General features: G+C 43.9%; 2 protein-coding genes across 2 annotated transcripts in view; one reads left to right on the top strand and one right to left on the bottom strand.

Annotated features, from left to right (window-relative positions):
• Positions 1–6,259, bottom strand: part of NBAS (neuroblastoma amplified sequence) — a 275,647-nt gene extending 269,388 nt beyond the window's left edge. The window contains exon 1 of the mRNA XM_015413856.1: positions 6,128–6,259. Coding sequence (XP_015269342.1) covers positions 6,128–6,259 — 132 coding nt within the window. The remainder of the gene's footprint in view (positions 1–6,127) is intronic.
• A 2,145-nt stretch (positions 6,260–8,404) lies between these two features.
• The window catches only part of DDX1 (DEAD/H-box helicase 1), a 29,666-nt gene continuing 16,506 nt past the window's right edge, over positions 8,405–21,564 (top strand). Inside the window, exons 1-11 of the mRNA XM_015413855.1 lie at positions 8,405–8,477; positions 10,152–10,203; positions 10,602–10,665; positions 13,457–13,486; positions 14,149–14,245; positions 15,783–15,830; positions 16,315–16,398; positions 16,627–16,710; positions 17,902–17,978; positions 20,253–20,325; positions 20,403–20,479. Coding sequence (XP_015269341.1) covers positions 8,462–8,477; positions 10,152–10,203; positions 10,602–10,665; positions 13,457–13,486; positions 14,149–14,245; positions 15,783–15,830; positions 16,315–16,398; positions 16,627–16,710; positions 17,902–17,978; positions 20,253–20,325; positions 20,403–20,479 — 702 coding nt within the window. The 5' untranslated portion in view covers positions 8,405–8,461. The remainder of the gene's footprint in view (positions 8,478–10,151; positions 10,204–10,601; positions 10,666–13,456; positions 13,487–14,148; positions 14,246–15,782; positions 15,831–16,314; positions 16,399–16,626; positions 16,711–17,901; positions 17,979–20,252; positions 20,326–20,402; positions 20,480–21,564) is intronic.

Raw genomic sequence — 21,564 nt, 5'->3', positions numbered from 1 at the left:
GCGGGGAGGGGAGGGGAAGGGAAGGCGACTGTAAGCTGCTCCGAGACTCCTTGTAGAACCAATTATCATTATTCTTTAAAAAGCAGGAGCAGGCCTTTTAATTATGCCCAGAAATCTTCAGAAGAAAGGGTTCCCATTTCTTATGCCAGTGACTGGCCTTGCAGCAGTGTTCTCTTCAGAGACAGCCGAAGCAGAACACATAACAGTAATCGAGATGTGATCAGAGTACAACTGTGCTGGCACATCTTGCTTTTCCAGGATAGGGAGAAACTGGTGAATGAGCTGATTAAAAGGTGCTACCTGCACCAGGTGAGACCTGTTCATCCATCTTCAAGCATCGATTTAAAAGCAACCCCAAGCTGTGAACTTGCTCCTTTAGGGGGAACGCTACCATGTTCAGGATGACATTCGTATTCTTGGTATATTTATTACTGAGCGATTTTCAGTTTATTAGATTTATTTATCTAGATCCAGGTCAAAGCACCAATTCAGTACACCCACCACTTCACTTAAGACAACTGAACAAGAAAAACAGTTACATGTCATCTGTACATTGATAACATTTTAATCTAATTTCTGGACAACTTCTAACAGTGCTACACAAAGTTCAAGGAGGAAGAAACCTTAGCCCAATGGCACAAATATAAGAAGATGGAGAAGCTGCCTCCCAGCACCACTTTCTGGTACAGGTGACAATAACAAAACCAGAACACAGTGCCACCAATACCCATTCTAGATAACCAGTACAGAAGGTCATGATGCCATTCAAAGGCACTAAGAGATCCGGAAGAATCAACAACTTGAGCAAACAAACAAAAAACTGAAACGCATGACTGAGGAATTATTTCAAAGTACAGAAAAATACTTGCTTACTTCATTTCCAGCCTGCCTTTCTCATTGATGCTCTAAGTGGAATAAATGGGGAGGAGTATTGATCAGGTTGGCCTCTATTTGTACTGGACTGCAATAATTTAGCAAGTAAAGGAGTTTATTTCAGTGACTAACAGTTATTGGTTACTAAGGTGATCCAAGACGCACCGTTCGCAACAGTGTGTGACTGGCCCAAGGTCACCCAGCAAGCTTCCATGGCAGAGCAGGGATTTGAAGGCAGGTCTCCCAGATCCTAGTCTGGCACTCTAACCCCTACATCACGCTGGCTCACACATTGTCAACGTTACTGACAAACGTGTTTGGATCATCCCCATACAACTGGAATCAGCACACTGGCTCAGCTGGCAAGGGCCTCCAGAAAAATATTTCCTAGTATTTATGTCTTAGGCCTGAACATTAACCATGACTTTAAGACCAACAAAGTTTTATTCAAGGTGTGAGCTTTCGTGTGCACGCACACTTTATCAGACGATGAAATGGAATTACATATTATAGTTGGATATATAGGAGTGGTTTGTTAAATTACGAACCAAAAAGGGCTAAGCTAAACCATATATATAAAAGTACAAATATTTATTAAGGTGTACACATGTTTAGTCATGCCGGCCACATGACCACCGAAACGTCTTCGGACAGCGGCTCTTCGGCTTTGAAATGGAGATGAGCCTAGAGTCGGATTCGACTGGCTTTCGAGCAAGGGAACCTTTACCTTTACTTTACACATGTTAAAACTTTCCTGATTAAAAATTACTTTGTCTAAGATCAGACTATAAAAGCTTATCCACTATACCTACATATGATGGGTAAATACTTTACAACTGAAGACCAAACGCGTTTCGGCCCCTAAGGGCCTTCCTCAGTGGTCACCAGTTTGGCCTGGGCATTGATGTTACACCGAGGGAACTTTCTTTTTTATATATATAGATTAGGAGGGAAGCCCATTGTAGGGAGAAGGCAACAAGCGCTAGAAAGACAGGGGGTTCCCGTCCCGTGCTTTCTCCCCCCCATGCAGACCCCAGGGTCGATGGACAGCGATTGGCTGCCTGGGCGGCTGCTGCACCTCGACAGCCGTGCGCCCCAGCAGCATGCCAGCCCCCTTCCACGCGCAGTCTGTCTGCCAGCATGCCTCGGCGGGCTAGTACAGCCGCGGTGGCAGCAGGCCTGGGCTCGTCCCAATGAACCCGCAGCTGGTGAAGGGGCCGGGGTCACCCGTCACGTCGGATCAAAGTGAGATCCTTCCGCTCGCTTCCCCCCCCCAGACCCCGGGCTGTGCTGCATGCGGCGGCCTCTGGCCCGGCTCAATGGGTCTTCGGCCGGGCAGTGCACCAGCCCCCGCCCGCTCGCAGCCTGGTCACCGACATGGCTCAGGCCTTGGTGGCCCACGACGGCTGCGATGGCGGTGGCAGGAGCAGGCTCGGGCCGATGACCTCGCAGGTGGTGAAGGGGCCGGGGTGCCCGTCGCATCAGAGGAAAGTGAGGCCCATCCCCCCCCTCTCCGCCCTCCCCATACCGCTGCGCCCTGCTGCATCCAGCAGCCGCTGGGCCGCCTAAATGGCTCTTTATCCCAGCAGTGCGCCAGCCCCCGTCCACTTGCAGGCTGGTCGCCGAGTCGGCCGGGGGTGATGACGACCAGCGCGGGTGTGGGAGGAAGGGGTTTGGCCAAGCATCCAGCCGCCAGACCGCGCATTCTATACGGCGGCTCCATGCATACTGAGGGCAAGCTGGTGGCTGGGGCTTGTGTGGGTGGGACCCCGCAACGCAGCCAGCCAATGCAGGCAGCACCTTTGGAATGGCAGTTCAGGCGGCCAACTAATTTTGGCGTGAATAGAACTTTGCCACCCCAAATCGCTTTTATTAATAAGGAGAGATGTTGTTTTTCCCTCCCAGTTGAACCAAAACAGAATTAAGCTTGTCGTTCTTTTGATCTGTTAAAAAAGTGTCCTCACTATTCTGCATGCTAATTTAACAAACCACTCCTATATATACAACTATGATATGTAATTCCATTTCATCATCTGATGAAGTGTGTGTGCACACAAAAGCTCACACCTTGAATAAAACTTTGTTGGTCTTAAAGGTGCCATTGGACTCTAACTTTGTTCTATTGCTTCAGACCAACATGGCTACCCACATTGATTAATCATTCCTGTTTAGCATGGGAATAATTTATGTCATTAGAAAAACATAAAGTGACTATTTTATTATGATCTCTAAGTAAACTCCTATACCATTTAATATAGGACTAAAGTTTCACATACCATCCATAACAACTCACATCAGCTTACATAAACCTAATTTTCATTTTAAAAGCTGCCAATAGGCATCGAAAGTTAACAAAACAAAACATCCATTACAAACCTGAAACATACTCAAATATCATTGAACTCCAGGAGCACTTTAAAAACTAACATAATTTATTCCAGCATACCTTTTCATGAGTGAGCACTGATTATATCAGTTGCACAATACCAGTATCAGTACACGAATCCTACATTAAGTGGTCCGGCCTACCTGAAGGACCATCTCTTCCCGTATGTTTCCCCCAAGAGCACTACGATCGGGGAACCTCCATCTCCTGGTAGTTCCAGGTCCCCGAGAGATTAAGTTTGCCCCTACTAGGGCCAGGGCATTTTCGGTGGCGGCTCCTACCTGGTGGAACGAGCTCCCAGAGGAGATCCGGGCCCTGCTGGACCTTGTGCAGTTCCGCAGGGCCTGCAAGACGGAGCTCTTCCGCCAGGCGTTCGAGTAGGAGCCGCCGCCGTCACTACCCTACCACCGAGGTGGTGTACCATCGGCTGCCCTATTAAAGGGGGGCAAGCATGGCCTGGCCGATGTACAGAGACAGCGTAGCGGGAGACCGCGCTACTGAGAAAGCTGGCCACCAAATTTGGATGGTTGTTCCCATCTTGGATGATTAATATAGGTACAGCACCGTGTTATAGGAAGGTCTTACTGTGTTTAAATGTTTGTATTTTATTATATGTTTTATTGTATTTTATATCTCGGGTCTGCTGCATGTGAGCCGCCCTGAGCCTTTGGGAGGGAGGGATAGAAAATAAATAAATAAATAAATATTTGAAAATTACATTCTGAAAATGACAGCAAAAAAATTGTTTCAGGAGAGTAGCTGTGTTAGCCCGTAGCAGAAGAAGAAAATTTGACACAAGCAGCACCATAAACACAAACAAAGGTTTCCGGGGTATAAACTTTTGTCAATCATAGCTTTCATCTGACAAAGTGAATTTTGATTCACGAAAATTTATACCCTGGAAAAATTTTGTCTTTATGGTGGAGTCTGAGTCAAATTTTGTTCTATCGCTACAGGCTAACACAACTATTCACCTGAATTTTCCAAGGTATAAATTTTCATGAATCAAAATTCATTTCATCTTCATCAGATTAATCAGATTAATTCCTACACCGTATATGCCATTAAATGTGAATAATGCCCTTCCGTTCTCTACATAGGACAAACAGGACAAACCCTACGCCAGAGGATAAATGGGCACAAATCTGACATCAGGAATCATAAGACTGAGAAACCTGTAGGAGAACACTTCAGCCTTCCAGGTCATTCAATGGGTGACCTCAAGGTAGCTGTTTTATTACAAAGGAACTTCAGGAACAGAATGGAAAGATAGATTGCTGAACTACAAGTTATTACAACACTTGAAACAAAAACTTCCCCAGGACTTACAGGGATATTGGTTTCTTATCTCATTACATATGCTAACTCATTCAGTCCTCACATACGTATTCTCAACAATATGGACTATACATTCTCTGTATTTTAGTTTTTCCTTTTTCAGAATAGTATATTAGAATACTGAATGTAATGCAAGGAATACTGGGATGTTTTCCTAACATGACAACTGCATCAACCTCAAAAAGTGCTGTTGAGTGATCTCCATGCCTGGGAGGAAAGAATGGAGATTCTTGGTTTGCTTCTCACAATTAGGAAAGACACCTTTAGATGTTTATCTGCTAATCTGACATATTTATTGCTTTACAACTGTTGACCTTATAACCTTAGCCTGTTATTTTTGACTTTGCATATCTTAAACATCATCATTATGTTACATGATAATTTGCTGTTCAGTCCCTGTCTATAAGTTTGAACCTTACCTACCGTTCCAGTGTATTTGAAAAAGTGTGCACGCACATAAAAGCTCATACTTGAATAAACCTTTGTTGGTATTTAAAGTGCCACTGGATTCTAAATTTGTTCATCAGATTAAGTGAACTGTGGTCCCGGTCACACGGGCTGAAAAATGCGGGGGAGAAGCGTGGTTGTTTGCCCCGGACAAAATAACGCGTGGCCGCCGGATCACACATCTTGTCGAGGTCCCATGGTTAGGGGGTGAGGTGCCAATCACACAGCTATCCTGCAGCGCGGCAAAGAAGCGGCACGGCGCGATCACAGCAGCAATCGCTAGGCGCCACTTCCATGCCAAACGGTTGGGTTTTTTAACCGAAGTTTGTGAGCATGCCCCGTTAGGCACTTTTGCGCATCCTGCGGAGACTTGGGGGGGAAAACAACCCTTGCTTGCGAAGGAACATCGGCAGGCGCCGGATGCCATGGGATTCCACCGGAAACGCAATCAGACGCCTGCCCTTGCCCTGCGGTGTCCAGAAACCAGTACCTCATAAGTAGTAGTTTTTTAGTCTGCATCTTTGGCAGGACGCCACCGGAGCACTACGCTTCCCAGATGTTGCGGTGTGATCGCACCCGTAAAATCCGCCTATCATCCCTATCTTTAGCTCAGGTGGCTGGGGCCTATGACTGACAAAAGCTTACGCCCTGGAAACTTCTGTTGGTCTTTGTTGCTTTTGGACTCGGATACTAAACATCGTGAAGTAAAAGTCCACTGAATTAGCTAGGCTTTAAAATACATAGGAAAATCTTCAGGATTTCGGGCATGCTGCGTGCCACTGCCAATCATTATAAAATCATCACACATAGAAATAGTCACGTATAATAACTGCAGCGCGCTTTCTAAGCTTGGGGGAGTTCATAGCTCCCGTTCTTTGTAGGTGGAATAAGCATTTCAAAAACAACACGTTCGTTGCGCGAGTTTGTTTGCTCGGAACGAACTAATCGGCTACGTCTGCGCAAGAAGTCCTCCCCACCTGCCCTCTCCTCCGACGTGGCGATGTGACTCTGCAGCCGTGCCCGCTCTGCAGCCAAGGGACTCAGCCCAACTATTGCAGCAAAAGAGCTGACCGAGAGACCCACCTGCACCTCAGTCTCGGCCGGCCACTCGGTGGTGATCAGCAAGTCATAAAGGATGTTTTCCTCCCCTTCTTCCTCCGCTGCCTCTTCATTACCTCCCCCGGTCTCCAGTTTGCTATCCGTGGCAGCAGCCATATTCACACTCAGAGGCCCTCCTACGGCAGCCGGGAACGGCCAAACTTTCCCTCCTTTTCAGAAAAGGCCTTATTTTAACCCTGTTGAGTCTGATAGAAGTTTCGATAGTGCCAAAAGAAAGGCTGCAATTTTTATGCGCGCTTGAGGAGTACTCTGTACGCCGCTTGCTTAAAATACAAAGTGCGAGCTCTTTAGGACAATGGGCACATTGTTTGCAAATGTATATTATGTAGGCGTATGCCCCCCTCCCCTCGCTTTAGTTGATTGCTGTAAAACTTAACTAAAATTGAAATCCCGAACTGCAGGTACCCATGGGCTACAGCTGGATTTACTCCGGAGCAGACATGCACACAATTGCGCTACGCACTCCTCAGAAGTAAGGGGTAGCGAAGGAATTGAGAGGGACAGGAAATTCTATCAGGACTGTAGTCTATGCAAACTTGAACAAAGTTCTAGTCCTGTGGCACCTTTAAGACCAACAAAGTTTTATTCAAGGTATAAGCTTTCGTGTGCATCCAGCGGAATCAATGCAAACTTGGATATGTTTAAAGTGGCTGAGATATACTTGTGGTGGACATGGCTAAAACTGGGGACATACTAAAATTAAGGAAAGCGATTGGCCCATAGACAATACATGATTGCTGTTCTTAATTTTGGTAAGTCCCCTAAAACGGGGCTGTTGGGATGATACATTTCTGCAAACTGAGCGAAAGCCAGAATTGGTCCGTGCCGCGAAACCCGATGGGGAGGGGACTGCTGGGTAAAAATTGGATCTAGGCCATTTTGAACGGATCCTCATGCATCCATGATTTTTACTGCTGACCACATAGGCTCGGTCTGACTCAGTACATGTCAGCATGCTTAATTGTTTCTGCCTGCCTTTACAACCTGCCATCACTTTTTTTTTTTTTTTTTTTTTTCTGCCATCACTTTTTGACGACGAGGCAATAAGTCATTATTTGGATGGGGGATCGAGGTCCCAATGATTTAAGAAGAGCACTGGAAAAGAGAGCAACTAGGCATGCCCTTTAATGGGGGGACGCGGGGGGGGGGGCTTTCATATTCTCTTGTATTCCTGCCTTCACTTTCCACTCTTGTGAGGAATCCTACTCGGAACCTTAAGAGAGGTCTGGTAGGAAGGAGCAGGCGCTGGTAAAAAGAAAAAAGAATGGAGGTGACGTATAGGGCACGTGCGCAGTGGTGGTATCATAAGATGGGGAGGGGTTGAGGCGGCTTTAACCATTGTCATAGCGGCGAAACAAGCGAATGTAATTGTCGGCTAGAGTCCAATGGCACCTTTAAGACCAACAAAGTTTTATTCAAGGTGTGAGCTTTTGTCGGACGTGTGCGTGCACACAAAAGCTCATACCTTGAATAAAACCTTGTTGGTCTTAAAGGTGCCACTGGACTCTTTGTTCTATTGCTTCAGACCAACACGGCTGGCTACCCACCTTGATCTGTAATTGTGAGCCATTTTGTGTGGGCTTCTGCTCCCTCTTTTCGCAGTGGCTCAGGGCTTCGAAGGCAAACTTATTACGGAGGGATGGACAGGGCATGAAACTGATCTGATGAGGGGTGGTGATACTAGTTGGCACTGGAAGCTCATTGTATGGGGATCGGGCACGTAGCTATGGTGGGGTATTTGGGGGCCACGCCTCCTCACCCATTAGCCACGGACCCACCACCCCCGCCCGTGGAAGAGCACCCCTGCCACCCGCAGTAGTCAGAGAGATGCGGGCCCTGGTCGTCTTCCTGCTTCTGCAGCCGACCCAGCGAGCCCACGCCTCTCCAACTGAACTCGGTGGGACTTCCCAGTAAACATACAGCCAGGTCAGGTGTCTACTTACTTCAGAGACTGAGTAATAATTCCAAAGGGTTGCAGTGAAAATAAGGGTCTAGTGTGACACATTAAAGACTAGAAAGATCTCATTCCAGCACAGACTTCCTTGGATTACACTCCACTTCAACAGATGATTTTAAAAAACAAAAAACCTTCAGATAAAGTCCCACTGAACACCATAGAACCCAAACAGATATTCGTAATTCGATGTGGAATTATTTTGAATCTTGCATTGCTGGAACCTTAGTCTGCTGTCTGTTGTGCAGAACGGAGGGATATAACCGTAGGACTTCAAACTGCGCATGCTCTTCTGAAGCCAAGGATAGGGTGTCACTACACGGGCTTGTTGGAGGAGTGCAAGCATGGCGGCTTTTTCGGGTACGTGGCTTGGATAAAGGGCCTTTCTCCCCTTCTTTTATTCGAGGGGGGGGTGCTTAGGCATTGGTTTTGCGGTGAGGCAGAATAAAGGGCAGAATTGAGGTGGAAGGGGCGGCTGGGCGTGGCGCAAAGGAGACAAAGGGAGCCCGTTTTGCATCAGCGCTTAGTCTCTGAAAAGGTCCAGTGCTTAGAGCTCGTGTGATATACAGCTCAGATTATAGATGGTTCCGACTGTACCTTCATTCAGTTCGTGCTGTCAAAAGATAAATTATTTTTAATCAGTTATGATAAAGCAAGACAACGTTTTGCTGTTATTAGTGCCAGAAGTCATGTAAAATACAGTTCTCCCTTTATATTGGATTGGCCATATTTTCATAGTGCTGTCAGTGGTTTTATTTTAATTACTAAGAATACTCAGTGTTTTATGTAGTGTGTTATAGTGAGTCCTTCAAGACAGAAGCAGGTTAGATACAATTTGAGTAAGGGAGCAGTCCTAAGCAGGTTTACTGAGAAGTAAATCTCATGTTATTCAGTGGGGCTTATTCCCAAGAAAATGCCTTTAGGATGGCAGCCTAAATGTGTAATTCTTATAATTATTATTGTCTAAGGTTTGGAAGTTGGGAAATCTCTTGGATTTTTGGCTCTTGTCAGCCTTTGCTTTTGATGAAGCAAGCTTGCATATTGCCTTATGGAATATTGAAATAAGTATTAAAATAATATATAGTTAAAATAAAAGTGGCTGTGTATTGTAAGAAAGAAATTCCACTTTGTTTTGTAACGTTTGTAATGCCAGAATACTCTGGTACCAAAGTAGCCTTTAGAGTGTATTGATTTGTAGTATCATGGGTTATAATTAATTATCAATCCCCTAAAATCCTAATTGGTAAAATGGCCTGTTAAATCAGAGTGCATCTGAGTGTGCAAAGAGTACTTTCTTTTTGTTAATGTTAAATTAAGTAGCCTTTATTGTCTATTTAATTTAACTTTATTTTGCATGGGCAAAAGCCATGTGTGCGGGGAGATGAACAAAGAAGAGGAATAGGATGAGCGGAAAAATATCTGCATCTCTCCCATGATGCAACTGGAGGTGGCAACAGCTATTTCTTGTAGTTGTATTCAAATTATAATGCAGATCAGCTCTCTCCTCCATTAACAGTTACTGATAAAAGGCTGCCTACAAATATGAGAGCTGTGAGAAGGCACAGCAAGTGACATGCTTGAAATAACTATGCTGAGATGATTACAGAGTGTGAACATCAAAAATGACTGAACTTTTCATTTCATGGTACTGGTTATATAGTTATATATATAGTTATATAAGCCATATTTATGTATAGCATTTATGGCCTTATGGGCAAATGCCATCTTGCAAGCTTGCATTTATTGATTTCTCCTTCAGAACATATACAAAAGTTTTCCTGTACTAAACTCAAATCCCTGACCTGAATAACCTAGGCGAGCCCAATTTCATTAGATCTTGAAAGCTAAGCAGGGTTCGCCCTGGTTAGTATTTGGATGGGAGACCAGGGTCATGGCATGGAGGCCACCTCTGAATATCTCTTGCCTTGAAAACCCCCTGGGGTCACCCTAAGTCAGCTGTGACTTGACAGCACTTTCCACCACCACCACTAAACTCAAATGGCTAATGCTCCTTTTCATTTTATTTGTTTGCAGAGATGGGTGTTATGCCAGAAATAGCTCAAGCTGTAGAAGAGATGGACTGGCTGTGAGTATTTCCATTTATCTCTAGTTCCAGTTCAATAAGGGAAGGAATTTTCCTTTTGATATTGCAGACAGTGGTTCTGGAAACCCTGCCCCATTTTAATAGAAGGCTGTAAGGGAAAGTGGTGTATGATAAATACTTTCAAGCCGTAAAGAGAAATTCTAGTTGAGTAACTAGTACACAGAAAAATTGGGTTTAGCTTGCAATAGTGCCCTTTTTAAAAGAAACAGAATCTATGTGTTACCAGTCCTGCATGCTTCAAGATTTCGGCTACAAAATGAGTGTATTTTGAACAGCCTTTCTCCCCTTCTTGCAAGCAAGCTGAAAAATAAGGTCTGCAGATGTTGAATTTCTATGTGTTTTTGCATATATTGGGTTCTGCATTTAAATTTCTCTTGTAGTCTTCCTACAGATATCCAAGCAGAGTCTATCCCATTGATTTTAGGAGGTGGTGATGTACTTATGGTATGTGTTGTTACAATCTGTGCTATACATTCTCACAGGTTATAATACTGGGTATCTGTGAATGTGTGTTTGCACAAACGTAAACCTGGCTTTACTCAGTGAATTGACATTCAAGTAAATATGGCCCGGTCACACAGGCCAGATATCGCAGGGGGGAGGCGTGGCTAATTGCCCCGGTGCAGTTTGATGTGCGATGACGCGATCAGGCGCGCTGGCGGCACACCACGGGTCCTTCCCTCGGCGCCGGCAGGGAAACGAGGGACCGGAGGGGAATGCCGCAGGCGTCTGGAGGCATCCCGTGGCAAACGTTTACTAGTACCTTGGAGTTACTAGTTTTTTTAAGGCTCATTGTCGGCGGTAAGCTACGGGTGCGCTCCACTTCCCAGATGTTGGGGTGTGATTGCGCCCGGATAATCTGCCCACCATCCGTGCCTCTCCCGCGGCAACTTTGCTGTATGACCGGGGCCTGTGTATAGCAGGTATGTCCAACAGGTAGATCACGATCTACCAGTAGATCATGGAGGGGTCAGAAGTAGATCACCAGCCCCACTTGGTCTCCTGGTTTGCAGTTCTTTCTGGATCTTCGTCTCTCTGTTTTCTTTTTGCTTATTTTGCTTACTAGTAAATGACAGAAAGTGCATTATAAATGGGGGGGGGGCGCTGGAACCCAACTTTAGTGGGTTAAAATCTAATTTGAAACTAATTTGAAACTTTATTTTCATGGTGGTAGATTACCAGCACTTTGGGCCGGAAAAAATAGATCACTACCTGTTCGAAGTTGGACATGCCTGGTGTATAGGATTACAGCTTGCACGATGTTTTGTCATACTTTTACTGATTGGTCCTCTGTACAGTTTAGAGTTGAGCTGATGGTAGGATTGGTCAGATGATGATGTTGATGATGATGATGATGATTATTATTATTATTTCAATTTATACCCCGCCCTATCCCACAAGTTGGCTCAGGGCGGGTTACAGCATGCAGTGCATAAAACAGTAAAACCAATAAAACAGATAGACAATATCATCAAATCAGGGGTCGTTTAATAGAAAAAGAGCTAGGAAAACTCATTAGCATATGCCACACCCCCTAACATCACCGGAAGTGTGTCATAAGGCCACACACCCCGCCCCCAACGGTCCCGGCCACCGCCGCCGGCCTTGCAGCTCCACTGCCGAGCCCCATGAGGGGCCCGGCAGTGGACCTACAAGGCCGGCGGGAGTGCAAGGAAGCCCCGTGAAGGCCCTCCCTGGCCCCAGGCAGGCAGGGGTGGGGAGAGGCAGGGAGGAAGCAACTTACCCTCCCTCTCCTCCTGCCTCCTCCTGGCTGAATGAGGGCCGGAAGCAGGGCGGCCAGAAGCAGGGGGCGGGGCTTCGTCATGTGCCCCGCCCCGTATCTCACCCAGGGGAACTGCGATTCCCCCGAAATGACCTCTGCATCAAATCCCATGCCTCATATAGGTGCTCCAGTGCCCAATAATATCTGACAGTGGGCACTGGGAAAGGGGCCATAAACAGGGGAGGCCAGAATGGCTGAACGTCCGCCACCTCAATCAAAAGCCTGGTGGAACAGCTCCATTTTACAGGCCCTGCGGATCTGTTGTAGGTCCCACAGGGCCCCGATCTCAGTTGGGAGTATGTTCCACCAGGTTGGGGCAAAGGCCAAAAAAGCCCTTGCCCTGGTTGAGGCTAAGTGGACATCCTTCGGGCCAGGGATCACCAGGAGGCATTGATCAGAAGAGCGTAAAGCTCTCCGGGGCTCATATAGGGCGAGGCAGTCCCGTAGGTATGATGGTCCCAGGCCACATAGGGCTTTAAAGTTCAAGACCTTTATTGGGATTCCCCAAATATCGCAGAGCTCAACTTAATGTTCTTTCATCTGCCCTTTTAGAAGGGAGGTACACACGTATCTCATATGCAAAGCACCTCTGCTCATGCCAGTTGGATATGGTAGAGACAATTGAGCACGTCCTCTTTTATTATTGGTTTTACCAGAACATTCAGAATATGTATATTAATCCAGTTATCTAGGTAGATCTAACCAATTTTATATTTCTCTTCTGGTTGATTGATGCAATGAAATTAGTTTTAAAGTAGCCAGATTTGTGCCTTGGCATGTTCAGTTAGACTGAAGAAAATGGTATCATTTTAACAACTTTTATTAAACCAATGTATTTTACATGATATATTCAAGATAAGTATCTAAAGGGTATATTTCCTGAAGAGTCGATTCCTGATCTTGGATTGTAATAAACTGACTGACTCAGTTGGGCTGATAAGGATCGCAGAACACTTTATTATTTTCTATGTAGTGTTATTTTCTATGTTGTGTTGGTCTTTATTATAAATCATATTTTCTATTCTTGTCAGTGCATAGTTAGTACTTTTTTATAATGCTTCTTTGAAATATGTTTAAGCTCACTATGAAACATATGTTTAAGCTCACTATGAAACATATTTCTTTGGATGAGGGTGGGCATGGAGGATATTTTGCTTATGCAAAAGAGATCTTCTGTTAGAAAAGAAAGTATTAGAACTTTTGTGTTCTGAGAGGAATTATTAGGCACAGAAAAATGCTTAAACTATATACCATTTTTGTTCCGAAGTGCAGAATAGAATGTACAACAGAGTATTGTCACTTATAAGATCTATAAGATGTTTTGTATTGTCACTTATAAGATCTATAAGAACAGGGTTTTTTTCCAGTACGTTGGTAAGAAGAGTTAAGCTTATGTTATTTCAGTAATTAAATTGCATCTTACTTCCTTTATTAAATCTCATTTCCATACAGGCTGCAGAAACTGGAAGTGGAAAAACTGGTGTAAGTGAGATTTCCATTGTTATGTATAAAAGAAATCCTTTGTGTGTTTGGTTTTCAGACTGTTCTATTGGAAGATTAATTATCTATCAATAGTTCACTCTGAAGTTAGCAAATGTAGATAATGACTTAGATCTGAACCTTGAGCTGTACTACTACTCACCATCACCACCAAAAGTGGGGCCTGAGGGTTAGAGGGATCTTCAGAAACCATGTAGCATCTGGTGGGGGAGAATTGCAGCAGGTAGAGTGAATAGGTAGAAATCCCTTCTTCTGATGTCCTGTTTCACACAAGGACAGTTTAGATCCAAGCCATTGCAGGCTTGGGGCTGGCCTACACATGAAGTAGAAAGAGATGGTAGAATAGTTTGCAGTGCTTAAAACTGGGGGGAGGGGGAGTTAAGAACTTCTGCAATTTTTTAAAGCATATCAGAGAGAGGTTCTAGCTGAGCCATTTCCATAGAGAATTTGCCGTTTCTGTGAATTACTGGTTTAGGGAAACTTAAAAACATAACCCTTCACCTGCAGTCTAAGTGGCACAATGCTTTTTTCTTTTGAGAAGTGTGGGTTATAAATGAAATAAATAAGTCTAACTCCTTATTACAGACTGGAAAGACAGTAATTGGTCCAAAACATACAACTTGCTGACATTTTTTTTATTTCAGGCATTCAGCATCCCAGTTATTCAAATTGTATATGAAACTCTAAAGGACCAGCAAGAAGGGAAAAAAGGGAAAACCACTATAAAAACTGGTGGGGGAGGTAAGAATTTATCTTCAGGATTACAAAAATATGCTATGTGCTGACAGTTTCATTTGCATTAGATTTCAAGGTTGTTTACTTGTAACCCAGCCTGGGCAGACCTATCAAAATGAGATACTTTGAGGTTAAATTGAGCAACTGCCAGCATCTCACCACTCTGCTCATGTATTTATTATGGAAGCAATTTTTCTACAGGCCAGCTTGGCCGGGGATCCTGGAGGCTTTTTGTTATCTTCTGGGCATGGAGCAGGGGTCACTGGGGGTGTGGGGGGAGATATTTGTGTATTTCCTGCATTATACAGGGGGTGGACTAGATGACCCTGGAGGTACTTTCCACCTCTAAGGTTCTATGGGCTCTAATTCTTTGACAGAAAAGCATTACTTAATTCAGTGAGCCATGTACTCATTAGCTGTGCACTTTCAAGGTACCAAAACTGCTGTTCATGGTTTGCAATTTGTATTTACTTAATTATAGCCATACACAGTATCTTAGCAGCATGTGCATTAGGGGTGTGTATTTGGATCTACCCAAGCTGGAAACATACCCGAAAAATACCTTATTGGTACTTTTTTGAGTATATTTTGGCTTCCCAAATGTATCCAGATTTTCATGGGAAAACTGAAAAAAAAAATCCCAAGAAAATCCCAGCTATATTCAGGAATTTTAGGTTTAAAGGGACTGCAGAAGTCAGCCCGGGGATCAGCTGGGGTGGTGGGGAGCTGAGAGTTCCCCACCACCTCAGCTGTGGCTGGCTTCTCTTGCAGCCCGATGTAAACGGGGCTGCAGGAGAAGCCAGCCCAAGATCAAGCTGGGTTGGTGGGGAGCTGAGAGCTCCCGAATGGTGCAGCTCTGCACTGCCTTCTCCTGCCACTTGGTTTACACTGGGCAGCAGGCGAAGCCAAGCCAGCTCCAGGATCTGGGTGGAGTTTTTTCCTGGCATTTTTTGGTCTGGGTCTATTGGACACAAAAAATCCTGGATCTGAATACCATACTGGTATTTGGATCAGGGATTTTTCAGGACTCCCAAAATAGACCTGAACAAAAAAATACTGGTTTTAAAAAGTTTGCACACCCCTAATATGCATACCCTGCCACAGGGTTTGCATGGCATCTTGAAGGGGATATTGCCTGTTAGAATTTGAAAGATGTATCTCCAGTTCTACTTAATAGTTATCTGCATGTAATTTGAAACATCAAAACTGATAATGTATTATTTCATATAAATATTCAATAATAATAAAAAATGTTGCATTATTCTAAAAGATTTCTGCTCTAGATTATAAATATGAGGTGTAGTGAAATTTAGTATGATAGTAATTTGGACAAAGGAAGTCTATGTGTGTAAGATGAAAAAAGGTCATACAGTCACAATGACATCTATGCAAATTTCCAAAAGATTCAGGGCTTAAAAGTGATTTAGTGTTTTTCATGTTAAAGGAATGTTTAATAAAATACTGTTATATTTCAACTCATAGAAGCGTGGGAGTTTATTAGTACTGTAGTAAGTCAATATGGCTGATGTTTTCTTCTCAACAGTGCTCAACAAATGGCAGATGAATCCATATGACAGAGGATCTGCGTTTGGTAAGTTATTTGGTCACTATAGGGTTAATTTAAGAACCTATTCTGTGTTGATATACTAGACCTAAATTTGGCGTAAACCTTCACCACTTGATATGTGAAGTTATCCACACTGCTACTGAATAGTGACTAGCTGGGGGCAGGGGTTGAGTATGTTTGTATGATAGTGGTTTAAAAAAAAAAAAGCTGGTTACAGAGCTCATTACATCAGTGCTTCAGACCTTCCCATTGACAGATTGCACAGTAGTGTGACACTGAATACATGACTCTTGTTAGAACAAATTTCTTATTCCCTAGTATGTGACATCATCCCAGGAGCAGCATTTCTGGCTGCGGTACGCGAAGGGAGGTGGAGAAGTAGCACTTCCACCAATGGAAATCCTGCCATCTGCAGAAATTGTGGGTGGAATCCAAGCCTGAATGTTGAACTTTGTAAACGTTATAATAAGAGGTCTTAATGGTTTCTTCTTCTTGTTTTCCTTTTCAGCAATTGGGTCTGATGGTGTCTGTTGCCAAAGCAGAGAGGTAAAGGAGTGGCATGGATGCAGATCGACTAGAGGAGTGACTAAAGGTAGTGCACATTAGTACAGCTAACCGGGGTGGGTGGGTGGATGATTCCAAATGGTGACTGCAGATCTGGGCAAACAGGCTTTTTCACATGATTGAGATTGGCAAGGATCCTTTTGAGAAGACTGCTGTGTTAGAGATGTGTCTTGTTTGTATCATGAAGTAGTCAAACTGAGCCATGTTCGTTTAAGATTAAGTTACTTATATGTATACTCTTTTTTAAATGTTCTAGGAAAATATTACTATGAAGTGGCCTGTCACGACCAGGGGTTATGCAGAGTTGGGTGGTCCTCTATGCAAGCTTCATTAGACTTGGGTGAGTATTTCCATAAATGGGAATTCTGTCTTGAAATCCAAGTGGCATGCTAACAGGTGGTTCTTGTTGGAAAACCTGGCACTCTGTTCAGTCTGAGCAGCTGGACAGGAGTACCTAAGATTTCAGAGGCCTGTTTCTTCTTCCGTAAACTAAAGGTGCTCATAACTAGTGTAATGCTGACCATTTACTCAGTTATTTTTCAGGGAAAATTTTGGCATTTGCAAGATGCAAACACTCCCCCCCCCAAAAAAAAATATATATCTCCCATACGTTGCTGTTTTGGTGGCATCTTTTCAGAACTACTTGGTGCCACTGGATATGGGTACCTGACAGCATCACTGAGAGCAAATGAAGACCATGCAGTGTCTCCTCCTGAATGATGGGGAGAACATGTCCCCATAGCCAAGGGCAACTATTTAGATATTCCTCGTCTTGTCATGCTACATCACCAGTTTAATTACTGATCACTTCTGAACTTCAAGACTTTGCCCTGGTCCCACTGTTACATGTGACAGCACGTGAACAGGGTCCTACATCCAAGTGTGCATTCTGTCTGTATTCTGTGTCAACTAGTCAGCTACACAAGAGGCAAGGGAGCACAGATCCAGTTGCCTTAGCAATGGGAGGGGGTGTTGTTCACCAAAAAAGCACATGGAACTCCTTTTTGACTTGGCACTAACCAGCAGTACACTGAACGAAACCAATGTGTCCCATTCTTGTCTCAAAGTCTGGAGGAAATGAAATGTTCATTACTAGCAAAATGGCAATTCAAGACTACATTATTATTTGGTGCAGTAAAGTCCTTAGTCCTGAGGCTTAATTGCATTACACTATTTCCAGGCCCTGTCAAACCAGGCATGCACTGGGAGTTACACACTGAAACTTAATTCTTAGAGCCCAATTCAAATAGGGACCACCGGGAAATGTAGCATACCTCCCACTACCACCACTGCACTCTTTTCCCGACATGAAATAGATTCTTCTGGATCTGCCCCCCCCCCCCCCCCCCCCAGACTGAGAATTCAGTCTGTGTTCAGAACTTTTTGCATGACAGAGCCCGGTGGTAACCTGGAAACAGTACAATCTATACCAAGGCCTTTGCTCATCTGCCTTCCAGTCATATGTTCTGTGTTGTCTGTATTAACTATCTTTATCGTATGTAAAGCAAGACTTGCAATTTCTTTTTATCAGGCACTGACAAATTTGGCTTTGGCTATGGTGGAACTGGGAAGAAATCTCACAACAAACAGTTTGATAGTTATGGGGAGGTATGTATGTTTCCCTTTCACCTGGCAGTGAACCAACTGGTAGACTGTATTCATGATGCAACTACACAGGTCTGAAAACATGAAGGGGGAAAGCCCATGGTTCCCACTCTGTTACTTCTAACCTAATTGAACAAAAAAGACACATTTACACAGAGGTCCTAGTTTGAGTCATCCAGCTCCTAATGTACCTGCAGTTAAAGGGAGGTTTGACAGCTCTCATCTCCTACTCTGTTCTTCTCCCAGACTTCAGAATCTGTCCCATCCCATGAATGTAAAAAGACAAAAACAAACACAAAAAACCCCCCCTGCCCTGACCTGGATAGCCCAAGCAAGCCCAGTCTCATCAGATCTCGGAAGCTAAGCCAGGTAGACTCTGGCAAGTACTTTGATGAGAGACCTTGAAATACCAGAGGTGGGGGCAGGCTTTATTCAGCCACCTCTCTAAATATCCCTCAGGCCCCCCAGTAGGGGTTGGTTGCCATGGCTTCCAGGTGTACTCACACACACAGTAAGACACAGGGAGGGGAAAACAAACTTGACCCAAAAACTGGAATCAAGAACCACAAGGATAAGAAAGAAGTCTAATAAAGGGCCAATATTAAAAACCTAGTTGAAACTTATAACATACAAAAATACATGTATTTATTAGAAAGGCAGTTAAAAACATATAAGGGCCCAATGAAAGCCTCGTAAAAAAGTAAAGGTGACCTAAACACAAGGGCCAATACACATGACCTGATGCATTTCCGCCCTATTGGGGCCTTCTTCAGAGGTCAAACGATATTGAGGTACACGTAACATTAATGCATATTACAATAAGATAGCCAATAAGTGAATATTGGACCAAGAAAAGGAAGGTTAAGCAGCAAGATGTAAAGACACAAGACAAAGATGTTGTGAGGCCTCAAAAGATGAAAGTCATGTGTCTGGTGCCAAATGCACAATTGCAGAATTAGAACATCTTCCAATTTAGGTCCAAAAAGCACCTGTGTGGCTATCTAAGTCAGAGCTAGAGTGTCCTCAAGCAAATGTTTTAGGTCACTTGAACTTTTTCATGAGGCTTTCATTGGGCCCATATATGTTTTTAACTGTCTTTCTAATAAATACATGTATCTTTGTATATTATAAGTTTTAACTAGGTTTTTAATATTGGCCCTTTATTAGACTTCTTTCGTACACACACACACACACACACACATATATATATATACACACACACACACGGTGGCAACTAGTCAGGCAGTTCCAAGTGCCTCCTGGAGGATGCTAATTTGATGGTAGTTAATAGCAGCCTCTTTCTGGTAATGCTCTGTTGGTCTCTTTGCGTAGGGCAGGTCACATTACAATGGGCACTGCAAGCAGTTATGAGTCATGCGAGCAGGGGAGGCCAAGATGAATTAGATGTCCGCTGCCTCAGTCAAAGGCTTGGTGGAACAGCCATGTTTAACAGGTTCTGCAGAACTGTAACTAGTCCCACAGGGCCCTGATTTCGAGTGGGAGCCTGTTCCACCAGGCCGGGGCCAGGACAGATAAAGCCCTGGCTCTTATCGAGGCTAGTTAGATGTCTTTCAGGCTGGGGACTACCAGAAGATGTGAAGAGACGGTCCTGTAGGGTAGAGAAATTCTTCTCTGTAGGTATGTTGGTCCTTGGACGCGTAAGGCTTTGAGGCTCATTACAAAAACCTTGAACCATATCCGGTGCTCAGTTGGCAGCCAATGTAATTGGTGCAACACCAGCTGGCTGCGCACCCACACAGACTTCGCAGTAAGTAGGCGTGCTGCCGTATTTTGCACTAGCTGTAGTTTCCAGGTCAGGTTCAAGGGCAGCCCCACATAGAGTGACTGCCATAATCCAGCATGGAAGTGACCATTACATGCATCACTGTAGCCAAGTCCTGGGAGGTGAGATAGGGAACCAGTTGCCTGACCAGCCACCTGGGAAGAAGTATCTGGCTTCTACTTGTGTAAAGACTTTGGCCATTTCTTTTGTTCATTTGACTTGGAATGACTCACATAGCCACCTTGGGAATGATTTCTTTTCTCCTGTTAACAAAACGCAGAGTGAGTAGTTGGTAGTAGGATCGGCTTTATCTTGCCTTACCATATAGCAGCCAAAATTGTCATCTGGCAAGTTTACTGAATGTGAAATGCTTGGTTAACCCTTAAGCTCTTATGGGCCTAAATCAATTAAACTGTTCACTGAAATGCTGAACTGTATTACTACTGTTTCTTTGCATTTCTATAACACTTTAAAACATGTTTTCTTTTCTTTAGGAATTCACTATGCATGACACAATAGGATGCTATTTAGATGTAGATAAAGGACAGATCAAATTTTCCAAAAATGGTAAGTTATTGCCCATTAAATACTTGATCAGAGTAAAAAAATAGTATGAATCTTTGAACTGGTCCTTTTTCCTTCAGGAAAAGACCTGGGGCTTGCATTTGAAATTCCACCACATCTAAAGAACCAAGCACTCTTTGCATCTTGTGTTCTGAAGGTAATATCCAGGTTTTTCAAAAGCACTTGATTTAAATATACTTAAGTAATATGTGTCATGATTTTTTAGCTGGCAGCCCATCTTTTTTCTGACATCTTTGGTACTCTAGGTGTATCTGATGGCATAAAGTTTGGCTAGACAGTGTTACAGAGAAACACTGCAGGTGGCAACTCCAGTTCCATCAAAACAGCTCAAATGTAAAAGCAGACAAATATAAAGTCTTGCAACTCTACTTCCTTGCCAATGGCAGAAGCAAAGTGGATTAAGCTCAATCAGTCCATAGTCCTGATAGAGTAAAGCTCCGAAAAGCTAATCTAAGGATGTCCAATAGAATTCTTGATTTTTTTTTCCCCTTTAAATGGTCCGTATGCCATGTTGTAATCTGCTTTTCAAACCTCTGTTTATTTCAAAAGTGGTTCCCATATGGCATGAATGGGGTGGTTGATTTCTAAATGATGCGAAGCTGTAGCTTCTTTAGGCATGCTGTATTAGTTGTTTGGGGTTTCCTTGGATCCAGGCCCTGAAAGCAAATTTAATATGGGCTTGAAAAATCCTCAAGGGTTTGTTTTATGTTCCAAGCAGCCCATCTGCATTTAAAGATGGGAGTTTCTTACTGATGCATTAAAAATCCCTTGACTTAACTAATGAAATGTGTGGGTAAAAAGACCATTTAAATTCAATTTTAATTGCTATGAGTAGTAGAGTAGTAGAAGCCAGAAATAAAGCCAGCTTGGACTTGGAGGCATGTTTTTGAAAATTATGTTTTAACAAGCAAGTTTTAGCACACATCTGACATTCCCAGAAAACATAGGCTTGTATCCAGTCACCTGTGCTCCCCTCAGCTACTACAGCCCCTGTTGACCACAGGAAGGACTATTGCTGGCATTGCCAAAAAACAGTTGTATATGTCACAGTCCTGTGCAGAGAAGGGGGTGAAATGGTCCGCTCCTTTCTCTTCCATTTTTGGAGTTCACCTGACAGGCTGCACAGAAGAACACTGTTACTCACATCTGGCTATCCATCCATGTGGATCCTGTAATTCCAGGAGTGCCTTTCTGGAGGTTAGAAGGAGCTGCAGGAATGGA

The sequence above is a fragment of the Gekko japonicus genome, unplaced genomic scaffold (genome assembly GCF_001447785.1).
Source record: "Gekko japonicus isolate JY-2015 unplaced genomic scaffold, Gekko_japonicus_V1.1 scaffold1126, whole genome shotgun sequence".
Taxonomy (NCBI): Eukaryota; Metazoa; Chordata; class Lepidosauria; order Squamata; family Gekkonidae; genus Gekko; species Gekko japonicus.
Note: the sequence above shows the minus strand (reverse complement) of the source record. Positions and strands in the feature narration are given on the sequence as shown.